The sequence below is a fragment of the Mercenaria mercenaria genome, chromosome 1 (genome assembly GCF_021730395.1).
Source record: "Mercenaria mercenaria strain notata chromosome 1, MADL_Memer_1, whole genome shotgun sequence".
NCBI lineage: Eukaryota > Metazoa > Mollusca > Bivalvia > Venerida > Veneridae > Mercenaria > Mercenaria mercenaria.
Genome location: NC_069361.1, coordinates 43152692 through 43165678, shown reverse-complemented (window position 1 = coordinate 43165678; position 12987 = coordinate 43152692). Strand labels below are relative to the sequence as shown.

General features: G+C 34.1%; 1 protein-coding gene across 3 annotated transcripts in view; it reads left to right on the top strand.

Annotated features, from left to right (window-relative positions):
- The window catches only part of LOC123540722 (plexin A3-like), a 181979-nt gene that overhangs the window by 6938 nt on the left and 162054 nt on the right, over positions 1-12987 (top strand). For 2 of the 3 annotated variants that reach the window (XM_053545543.1, XM_053545549.1), the window contains exon 2: positions 11120-12008. In XM_053545543.1, coding sequence (XP_053401518.1) covers positions 11120-12008 — 889 coding nt within the window. Of the gene's footprint in view, positions 1-10427; positions 10590-11119; positions 12009-12987 lie in introns of all 3 variants that reach the window. The other variant, XM_053545547.1, reaches the window with a different exon arrangement.

Here is a 12987-nt window from a genome sequence, read left to right as displayed (position 1 = left end):
GCTATTGTTTGGAATTCACTCAGTAAGAACAGAGTCTTGACCCTTTACTAAGTCAAAAATATGCAAAATAGGACTTCAAGTTTGCATCGCATGTATCTCAAAAGGAATTTTATTCATGCAGATAGTGAATAATACAGTTAGTTCTTTTCATGTCACACACTGATCAACGCTATTTTTTCTTCATGAAAATCGGACAGTTGTGCAGGACTGAAGAAAACTCAATATATATATAATTGCTCATAGATGACACTGATGTTCGATAACATGGCTTGCACACGTAAAAGCTAATACATGCGCACGTATTAACTACAAAAATGTAGTACAGCACTGTAACGTGCAAAAGTATTAGTAATCACCTGTGTTCCCTCACTTGTGACTCATGATTTAGGTATATAATTAGTATGTCTTATCGTATAAATCATGAAAGTGATATGTGCATAATATATCCATCGCGCAACGAACATTTCACGATGACCGCAAGGGGCGCAGTACATCTAACACACTAAATGCATAGAGGAGGGGGTATCGAACCTGCGAACACTGGATTACTAATTCATCGCGTATCTCCGGATCATGCCTTTCTTGTAGATTCGTTGGTCAAGTTCAGTCAGATCTTTACCTGAAGTAATAATGGAATGCACATATAACGTACACGAAGAACAGTAGGTTTGAAATTATTATATGAAAATAGTATTGCGCTGATTTGCAATCAAATTTTATTCTTAAATAGGTCTGTAACGTGACAAATGGTTTAAATTATATAAATTTGATTACGCCAAATATACAAACAATTTCCGGCAACTTTGATCAGTATTAAAAAGTATTAGAAGAAATCAGCGGTTTAACTCTAAGAACTAGAAAATTATCATTTTTAAAGTAATATTTTTTTACAAAAATTAATATTTGTTTCTTTTTGGACCGTTTCCTTCAATTTGATTGGCTAACAGATTTATTTACAAGTGTGTAAAACAAATTTATTCGGATAACTTTTGTGCTTCTCCCGATGTTAGATTACTTTTTTTCGCTTTTTAGCTTACCAGAGCCAAAGTCTCAGCGTGAGCTATTAGGATCACTCACCGTCCGGCGTCCGTCGTCCGTTGTCCCTAAACTTTTACTTTAAACGACATCTCCTCACAAACGGCTAGGCCAATATCATCCAATCTTCACAGAAATGTTCCTTAGGTGAAACTCTACAAACCTTTTTCAAAGAATTGAATTCCAAGCAGAACTCTGGTTGCCATGGCAACCGAGAGGAAAAACTTTAAAAAACTTTTTCTCAAAAACCAGAAGCCCTAGAGCTTAGATATTTGGTGTGAAGCATTGCCTAGTGGACCTCTACCAAATTTATTCAAATCATGACCCCAGAATCAAAATTGACCCCGCCTCAGGGGTCACTTGATTTTACATAGGAAAATCTTAAAAAATCTTTCTCTCAAAAACCAGAAGCCCTAGAGCTTAGATATTTGACATGTAGCATTGCGTAGTGGACTTCTACTAAAGTTGTTCAAATCATGACCCCTGGGTCAAAATTTATCCCGCGCCAGGGGTCACTTGATTTTACATAGATTTCTATATGAAAATTTTCAAAAAAAATTTAGAAAAATAAACCAGAAGGCCTAGAGCTTAGATATTTGACCTGTAGTATTTCCTAGTGGACCTCTACAAAATTGTTCAAATCATGATCCCCGGGGTCATGATTATACATAGGAAAATCTTTAAAAAGTTTCTAAGAATAAACCAGAAGGCCTAGATTTTAGATATTTCACATGTAGCATTGCCTGGCAGAATTCTACAAAATTTATTCAAATTATGACCCCCGGGGTAAAACTGACCCCGCCCCATGGGGTTACTTGATTGTACATAGAAAAGTCTTCAAAATTTTCTAAAAATAAAGCAGAAGGCCTAGTGTTTAGATATTTCACATGTAGCATTGCCTAGTGGACCTCTACAAGATTTGTTAAAAAATTGACCCCCCGACGTCAAAATTGACCCCACCCCTGGGGTCACTTGATTTTACATAGGAAAATCTTCAAAAAATTTCTAAAAATAAACCAGAAGGCCTAGAGCTTAGATATTTGATCTGTAGCATTGCCTAGTAGACTTCTACAAAATTTGTTAAAATCATGACCCCAAGAGTCAAATTGACCCCGCCCCATGGGGTTACTTGATTGTACATAGGGTAATCTTCATAATTTTCCTAAAGATAAACCAAAAGGTCTAGATCTTAGATATTTGATATGTAACATCGCCTAGTAGACTTCTACAAACTTTGTTCAAATCATGACCTCCGAGGTAAAATTGGTCGCGCCCAAGGGGTCACTTGATTTTACATAGGAAAATATTCAAAAAATTTCTTAAAATAAACCAGAAGGCCTAGAGCTTAGATATTTGATCTGTAGCATTGCCTAGTAGACCTCTACAAATTTGTTTAAATCATGATCCCTGTGGTCAAATTGACCCCGCCCCATTGGGTTACTTGATTGTACATAGAAAAATCTTCAAAATTTTCTAAAAATAAATCAGAATGCCTAGAGCTTAGATATTTGACATGTAGCATTGCCTAGTGGACCTCTACAAAAAAATTTCAAATCTTGACCCCACAGGGTCAAATTGACCCAGCTCCAGGGGTTACTTGATTGTACATAGGGAAATCTTCATAAATTTGATAAAAATAAACGAAAAGGCCTAGATTTTAGATATTTGATATGTAACATTGCCTAGTAGACTTCTACAAACTTTGTTCAAATCATGACCCGCGGAATAAAATTGGCCCCGCCCCAGGGGCCACTTGATTTTACATAGGAAAATATTCAAAAATATTCTAAAAATAAACCAGAAGGCCTAGAGCTTAGATATTTGAAATGTAGCATTGCCTAGTAGACCTCTACAAAATATGTTCAAATCATGACCCTTGGTATCAAATTGACCTCGCCCAACGGGGTTACTTGATTGTACATAGATTTTTTTTTTAATTTTCTGAAAAAAAAAACCAGAAGGCCTAGAGCTCTACAAAATTTGTTCAAATCATGACCCCCGGGGTCAAAATTGACCACACCCGATGGGTCATTTGATTTTACATAGGAAAATCTTCAAAAAAAATTCTAAAAAAAAAACCAGAAGGCCTTGAGCTTAGATATTTGACAAGTAGCATCGACTAGTGGACCTCTACAAAATTTGTTCAAATCATGATCCCCGGGGTCAAAATTAATCCCACCCTAGTGGTCACATGTTTTTACATAGGAAAATCTTCAAAAATTTTCTAAAAATAAACTAGAAGGCCTAGAGCTTGGATATTTGACATGTTGCATTGCCTAGTAGACTTCTAAATGAGATATGTTTGTTTGCCTTCGTCTATTTTTTGTAATATATTTTTGATATATATACCTACATTAGCCTAAGGTTACGACAAACCTTTTAATATTTCTTTACCGTATTCCTTGATTAATATGGAACTGTTCAGATATGCTTAATCTACTCCCATTACTTTTCATTCATACTATGTACTTTCATATTAACTGGATAGCTACAGGCATTCTCTTTGAAATAACATCATGTGTTTCGACTTTAGCGTAACTTGACAGTAACGTTTAACAACGTTATTATTATTATTATTATTATACCAGATTTATATAGCGTTACGTTACGTCAATGCCGGGTTTGTTTTTCATTTGTTGTATTGAGAGACGCCATGATGTAGAGAAATATTCGTTATTTGTCATTTTGATAAAGGCTTTAAGGCCGAATCGTTAATAAAACAGAGCGAAAACTATAGACTCTAAGAACATTCGATACCCCTAAGGGTAATAACACTGCTATATATTTTTAGGATAACTATCGACAAACGTTAATAAAACATAGTGTGAACTATAGAGTCTTTGAACATTCGAAACCCCATAATAAAAAGCAGTGTTAAAACAATTGGGAATGAATTAGCGAGCGTCAAAATCGATAACGAAAATAACTTTACATATGCGAAAATAAGCTAGATCTATATTTATAAAAAAAATTACATTTTTTTAAACTACATATTTTCTGTTACTTACAAGAACATGTTACACATTTCACGAAATAAACAGCAAATATTTATGATGTGTGCGTGCGCGCGTGCGTGCGTGCGTGCGTGTGTGTGTGTGTGTGTGTCAAAATCGCTAACGAAAATAACCTTAAGGACGTATGCTAGAATTTGGTGCGAAAATTTTCCCAATAACAGAATTTCTTCAAACTTTGGATATTGAAGGACAATCATCTAAGAAACAAAAAAATGCAATAAAAATCATAGGTCACCGGTATCGAAAAAAAGTTATCTGCCCTTGAAAACGGCATTTCCCCCAAAAATGACGTTTTCAAGGGCAGATAACTCTTTTTCGAATCCGGTGACCTATGATTTTTATTGCATTTTTTTGTTTCTTAGATGATTGTCCGTTAATATCCAAAGTTTAAAGAAATTCTGTTATTGGGAAAATTTTCGCCCATCTCATATACAGGGAATTCTAGCGTACGCCTTTAAGCGCAAACAAAAGGCGTATGTTGTTTAATTTCCTATTGTTTTCTTTGCATTTTCTCCAGACTTAAAGACAATGTTGACACTTGTTTATAAATAATAATACCCTTGTATGAAATCCTAATGTCAGATATTTTCGGCGATGCTCGTTAATTTTCGTAATAAACTGGATCTCATAATGTTGTTTAAGCATAAAGAAGTTTGCACCGCATATACACTTTACAGAATATGAAAATCGAACTATAATATATAATGAAAAGAGAACCAACGAAAGGTGAAACAACCCCATATACTGTTAAAAGCACCGCATACACATTAGAAAGCACCACATAAAAAGCTAAAATTACCGCATTTGTAGCTGAAACCTACGCATGAAAATGTAAAACCAAATCATATACAGTTGTAAGTACCACGCATACAGTAGAAAGCATATCATATAAAGTTTAAAGCACAGCGTAGGTAGTTTAAAGCATCGCATATAAAGTCAAAAGCAAAACATATAATGTGAAAATCACCGTATATACAGATAAGAGCGTTCCGTATACAGTTAAATCCGCAAATAGTTAAATGCACAGCATATAAGGATAAAAGCACCGCATAATCTGTCGAAACGATCGCATACAAAGTTAAATACTCGTATATAGTAGGGTGACAATGACCAAAAAAGAGGCTTATTTCAAGGGGTAGGTGGTCACAAAAGTATAACAAAGGTTGTTATATATCAAAATGTTTGTAGATGTCTGAAGTTTACGATTATGGAAAAATAGGAATAACCCCATCAAATTCCGATTTCCTTGCCCATATAATTTCAAGGGCTTTACCCAACAGTCCCATGTCAAACACTATAGGGCAGATTTTCTGATTAAGAGCATTCATTTGCTCTTTTGCTCTTCTAATCGTAGTGTAGACAGTGCTGGTATCTGTAGGATTGGCCATTAAGATTGGGTTGAACAGAACACGGGAGGCATCTGCTGAAACGTCAGTCTCAACATGTGAATGATAAATTGACCATGGTGGAACTTGTACAAATCTATCATCACAAAAGAAGCTACATCTACCTATGTTATACATTAAGTCTTTCAATTTTAAAATGTTATATAGTTCGGGCTCTTGACACTTCAGCTCCTCAGGTAAAACTGGAGGATACAGGGAAGGTTGTGGTCTTTCGTGTGGCTTTGAATATGGTATGACATGCGACAGACCTCGACCTAGAATGAAATTGATTTCATATTCAGAATAATATTGCAAGTAGTTTATTTTGCAAATAGTTTCTGTAGATATGCATTAAGATTATATTTCCTTAGCACGTTTAGCTAATTTGCAATTTAATAATATCAAATTATATATATTGCTTAATAAACTCGAGAACAAAAAAGGAAGGTCTGTTCACATATTTTAGATATTTTAGACACTGAAACTGCAAGGCCAACTAAACAAATATTCCTATTAGTTTTAAACTTCTCAGATGACCTATGCATTGAATGCTTCATTTAAATACACACAAATCTCATTATTAAGGCACAACTAAACTATACACACTTATACCCTGTTAAGCATAATAATGTTTCTGTCTCTTACCTGGCAAAGATTTGACATCAACAGACCTATCCTGAACACGTGGAATTCTGTTACTGACATCAGCAGGAGTCAACTCTGTATATAGATATGTTAAACATTGCATGTATAAATGAATCTCCACATATATACAGATGTATTCAGGCAATTAGTTTTAATTTAATGAGAAAATTCAAATAGTCATTCAACTGATTTTTGTACATTTTAAAAATCTCAGTATCAACTGTTATGTACTCTTTACAGAAAGGAATATTTTCTGTCTCTGTATTTATACTAACCATGCGAGGAAATGGGATCCCCACAACTTTGATTAACACTGGTTGTTTTGTTTCCATCACATAGAAGCACATCTGAAATATAATAACACAAATATTATTATGCCAGTCATGCAATAAAATTTGAAGGTATGTTTAAAGAGAAGCATTTTTATGAAAATAAATGTTATTCATTTTGCTACATAAATTATGTTAATTCTTGAATAATGTTACAATGCTAACCTGACAAAGAACTGGGATCTGTAGATCTGTTTTGCACAGCTGAAATTCTTTTTTCCAAGGGAGTGGGTGGCACCACTAAAATATAAGAAGTTAGGTAAACAACTGAATAGTTTTTATTTTTGTTCAAAGGTTAGTAAGTAAGTAAGTACATAACCAGTGACTTAATTATGTTGTTATTTATGGTAGTTAGTAGATAGGTCTGTAGTTATTTAGTTAGTTTATTGGTTAATTACTTAAAAAGTTAATCAGTAATTGAATAAAATAAGTAGATGTACCGAGTATACTTGTCATAGCATGTGTAGAGTTCTTTCCACTAAGCGTATTTTCATTGTGGTCCCAGTTGTCAGCCACGGCGACCATCAGAGTACCAGCTCCCTCTGCAGATTTCACGTCAGTTGGAACCAGTGCTCCAGATGGCGTTCTCATTTGTGTATTTGACATATGCAAAGCAGCAGAGGTCAAGAAACGTTTTACTTCAGAATATGATACCGTATATCCTAATACATTTAGGTCCTCAATTAACCGCTTGCTTCCATATGTATGGTGCAAATGTATGGAAAGTCCCAAATGCTTGGGTGTGATTTGATTTGGTGATATCAGAGCTGTCAAGTCACTTGCAACTGCTACAACCTTTTTATCTACGCCAGTATTTAAAATATCTTCACCTTCCTCAACCTTTGATTTGCTGGACAACCAATTTACAAATCTAAGCAAAACTGGATCAATAAAATCTTTTTGGTGAATATATGAAATTTCCTCAGCACTATAGTACTCATTTTTCAAAGTTTTACTGCAGGTGTTAGTGACTCTTTTTCTAAGAAAAACAGCAGCTTTATGTCAAATGCTGATGTCGTCTTCCTTTGTTGCATTTGATGCAATTTCAAAATCATCTTCAAGCTCTACTGACTGGTTCAAAGCTGTTTCAAGGCTAGCTGTATATGCAACAGCCTCATTTACACTTAAGTCTTGGCTGAAAACTATGTCAGTCAGGCCTTTTCTCTTTGCATACCTGAGTTCAGGCCAGTTGCTTTGCAAAACACGTTTAAAAAAGTTGGTGGTCATGTTTGAGTTAAGAGACAAATGTTTCTCTTCAGCAATTTCAAGGAAGCGTGACTTTAATGCAGAAAGTTCATATACACATTTCTGTACTGCTATTGGTTCTAGGTATTCACACTTGAGAAGCTCACATGCTTGAGTATAATTACTTTTTTCTGGTGCACTTTTTATATAATTGTTGTTTCTGTCACTAATGTACTGGCTAAGACACGCTTTTTGCCTGTGATAGCGTGCTTCAACTGATACTAGATCTCCATTTGTACTCAGCATTCTTGCAATAATATCATAATCATTACGCCCTCTTGCAGCTTCTAACACTTGTGCAAAGAGTTTTGAGTTTTTATCAATGGAACTTTCAATCTTTGACCAAGTATTCCTCTTCTTCTGAAAGCATTCTTTTCCACAAATAAAGCAGTTCTTTTTCCAATCAAAGGTAACTGCTTGAGATCTCGTAAATTTTGGTTTAGGGTCGGGACATTCATTTTCTTTTGACATACTTTGATCTATATCAAAATTTAGTTTTCTTTTCTTTGTTGAACTTGCAGAATTCTCAGCCGAATTCTCAGCCATGATGTAAGTCCTTTAGGTTAACTAAAACAAAGAAATTATATGCAGTATTATATGGTCTGCAGCTTAAAAAAATGAACGTAAGAAAACCAGTTGTTGACATGGAAAAGGTAATCAAATGACGAATTTACTGAGTGATCCAATTTTAATTTCGGCAAACATGGAAAAATGTCACTTTTTACTTGTAGTAAATACTCTTCTACTCCAAAATTTCTACTAAAAACTTAATAGGCAAGAGTAAGTTATTTACTACATTAGGACCTACATTTTCATACAGAAAGGTTCACTAATAATGTCACTCCTAAAAAGTAACAGCTAATGAGTTATTTAATTTTAAAAAAAAAACACCTAAAATATATTAAATGATAACAAACGGCATCAGTAATATCATAGATAGACAAAATTTAATGTTATATAATTTTCAGTTTAGACTCCTTTTTGATAATTGTTTGAATGCTGAAATTAAAAATGTCGGGGATGCATAAAAAGGGAAATAAAGTAATATACCTCAAACAGTGATTTGTCGTTGAATAAAATCATTGTTTCGAGTTTAAATGTGAAGGAATTATATATTAATACGCATCTAAATGAAAATCGATGATTTTATTCATGAGCAAATCATTGATCGAAATATATCATTTCGCTTCTAACACGTGTTCAAGGATTATCATATACGTCCTTGACGATATCCATTAAGTATTTGCCGTATCTCTGTCGAGATATTTTCTGGCGCGCCGCTATGCCGTCTAACGCTATGACGTGATAATTGTGACGTTGAATAATAACACGCAGTTTTCAGCCCGGCCGTGTTAGAATTCATTATTACATTAATAACCTCTTTGTATGAAAAATATGCCATAATAAGTCTGTGCCGTACAATGTTTAACATGATAGATCTACTATCTAACGATTTCCAGAATATTTATATTGAACCTTTATTGTTTACTATATTTCTGTAATTCTATATGCCACAAGATTGTGAAATTATATATTATTGTAAAATTCAAAGGTAAATAGAATAATACATTCCATCCTTTCTTTCTGAACAACTGATTCATACCAACTTTGCTGAGAAAAATCAAACAGTGCTAAAAGATATTATTTATCCTTGGAGATATTTACATGTGCACCGTTTATTTGTTTATATTCAAACATTCATGTTTTAAACAAAATATCTGTGTAAAACATTCATGATATAAGGAACAAAGTTAGGAAACGTTAAAACATTTACCTATTACTGATAAGTACATAAAAATCACCCCATACTGAGTGTAATGTTGGTATTTATTTTGAATTTTCCTGCCCTTGAAACTTTCTCGGTGCACCCTATAAAAGCGCCACGGATATTTGATCCTATGAAAACATACTGTACTTGCCACAAAATCAATGTTTCTGTCCATCGTTTTCAAACATAGCAACACAAGTGTGGTCGTTTAAGATAATAAAAATACTTAAAATGCCTTAAGTATAATTTGTTGTGAATGATATCAATATTGTTAGAGCTGAAATAAGTTTTGCTTACTATTTCACTTAAAAGATATAAAGGGAGTTAGCTAAAATTTTGTACATAAAATGATTAAATTGGAGGTTTTATGCATAATAAAATGTAAAATTACAACTGAGAGTGAAATAAAAAAAGCAAATAAAAAGCAAATATCTTACCTCAAAAAAGTTTGGGCACCATGCAGCTCTTTGAAAATAGCAGAACTCTTCAGAAAACCGCCTTTATACCTGCATGCAATCCACCTCAATTTCTTAAGAATAAGTCAATGAGGATATTTCTGTTTTGCTAAGGAAGGAGCTATATAACAGTTATTTTAATTCATACGCATAAAAGGGCCTCATTTGATATTTTTGATAAAAAAAAATGAAACAACAGTCAATGTCAGCATTAAAAATCAACAAATTTTGAGGTTTGACCTTCAATTTGACCTTGACCTTGACAAAGAAGTGCAAAATTTTTGCAGTTATTTTTAACACTGTCACTTTTTATTGAAAAGCATTATTTATTTTGAGTTTTGTATCCTTCTTTTGAAAACTACAGCAGCTCTTTTAATATTACTTCATTTGGTAAAGAACGGCGGCCATCTTGGACGCCATCTTGGATTTCTCAGCCCGCACTAACGTAAGAAAAATAATTTTGCCAGAAACTTAAACCTCAGACATCTACAAACATTCTGATATATAACAACCTTTGTTATACTTTTGTGACCACCCCATCTCCATTTCAGCCATAAAAGTCACCCTACTAATACCGCACAATCAGATGAAAGCAATGCATATTCATCTCAAGGGACCGCATATGAAGCTAAAACACCGCACATACTGATGAAAGGACATCATATACATGTATAAGCATTGCACATACAAGTAGAGCCACTTCATATACTGGGGTATGTACAACATAAAGTGCTAAATCAACATCAGAAGACAGTCATGGCGTTCCATAGTTAAAAGTACATTTATATTTCGTTTAATTACATTTCCTTATGCCCTCTTCACGTCAAGTGCTAGAACTTTGATTAAAATTGTGATATTAATGAGCAACGCAGTTACATTGTTCTGGACGAAACTAGCGAGGTATATGATCTAACTTGCTGACCAACTCAGTTTGTTATCAGAATTGTATCACCACAAACAAAATTATAGTTTCTGCTATTTATTCTTATTTTTATGTTTCCATTTACACATTTACCTCGCTAAGGTGAAAGAATGTTTGTCAAAGTTTGCGAAAAAGTATGAGGGATGTACACATGTAGTAGTAATTATATTTAAACGGACCTGCTGTTGTAACCGTTTATAACGAAACTACAACGAAACTAGAATCACCATTATTTCATGAATTACTGGTCAGTGCGAGTAAAAAGTGTCAGTCTTAAAAGAGCTCACCTTGTTTTATAGTTTTATCACATTTTTGTTTCAGATGTCCTAATGATGAGTGTGTTGATGAGACTTGTGATCTGGGTTTGCTGTGTTTTGCCTGTAAAATGCTTACACAGTGAGCTTGAGTCCTGGTCCCCTGATGATTACAGTCCATTGCACAATATGTTGCTGACAAGCAATGGACTGCGCTTGATCATAACTGGACAAACTGGTGTATATAAAGTAGATGTTGCTAATTTCCAACTTTTTTCGAAATTAAACCAAAGTGGGATCTCAAATATAATACACAACAGAACAGCAACGTTTGATTACGTCACCGTATGCTCAAATCAAAGTGATTCCTGCTTGATCATAGATCCCCTGGATAATTGTAAAGAATACTTAAGCGAGTTGAAGCCCCAAATAAAAATCGATGGAGTTAAAGCATTTATGGCAACGAATACTAGAGGGGCCGAAAGAAATCAAAATGAGGATTTTCTGTTTGTCGGATGCCCCCATGTTGAAAGTCAAGAAAAGCTTGGTGGTAGATGCACAGAACCTGGTATATCGTGGTATCTGAATAGTGGAAAGGATAAAAGTGATCCATGGTATGGTTTTAAATCGTACAAGGACACTCCAGTTCTGACGGACAAGTACATTGATGCGTTTAGTGTGGACAAGTACAGAGTGTTTTTCAGTTTACAAAGAGTCGTAGCAACCGGAACGAAAAGAAGTCGAATAGCCCAAGTGTGTCAATACATCGATCAGAAAGATGGAAATGACTCAACGCCATACACGTATGCTGATATGCCGATTCAATGTGGACAATTAAAGGAAATTAGGGCGGTAAAGAAAGTCGTATTTAAGACAGAAACGATTTTTGTGGCTGTGTTTTCTGAGTCTAGTAAATCTGCTGTTTGTGCTTTTACAATGAAAACTATAACAGAAATGTAAGTACCAATGATTTAGATTTACAACATAAAACGTTTAAGTATAATTAGTTTCTTTTCTGCTAGACTAAGCATGAAATAAGCATTAAATGTCAGATTATTTTTTTAGACGTCGTGTTTTTCAGTGGATTAACCAGATGTATTATGTAAAAGCCACTTTGCGTAGTCCTAGGACGTTTTTGCATGTCAAATGTGGTCGAGTAACAACATTGTATAAAATAATGGAATTGTCTATTTTCAATCGAAAACAAATCTTCCACAAATATTTTTGAATCAGGTTTAGAAGGAGTACTGTTTTCAAGACTTGATGTATTGTAACCCATTATTTTCCTTCCCGATATGTACCGGCACTGTATATGGCGAACACTGTCAGGTAAAATAAATCACGTGTACTATTTTATTGGCACAACAAACTGTTCCAAAGAAAGAAGTTTTTCATTGAGAAATTATTTTTCAATACATGGTAAACTTTACTTTTATAAAAAATATTATTAGGTAATTATTGCAATTTGTTTATTTAATTTTATTTTGATTAAGAAGAAAGTAACATTCATACGAAAAAATTAGCGCCATATGCAGTTTGGCAAAATAAATAAATGATGGTGCGCAATGGTACTAGAAAAAGTAAGCGTAATAGATATTTACTACCCACCCGGAAACCGATACGGACTCTGACAATGACGCTAATATAGGGGTTTTCTCAAACGTTTTATTGATAAACATTACAGTTAAATCCAAGTGCGCAACCATACACATATATAAAATCACAAGTTTGCCTGACAGCACACTAATCATTAATTAATTCTTTCATTTTACAGAATAAGTTCTAACTTTATTCGTCTGTAAACAAGACCAACACATGTATTCATAATGGGTGGTAACAACTGTTCGGGGTGCCGCCATAACCTAGTACCTTTTAAATTTTTAAATCGGCCATGAAACTTTCTACACAAATTGCATTTTCGCATACGTTGATTAC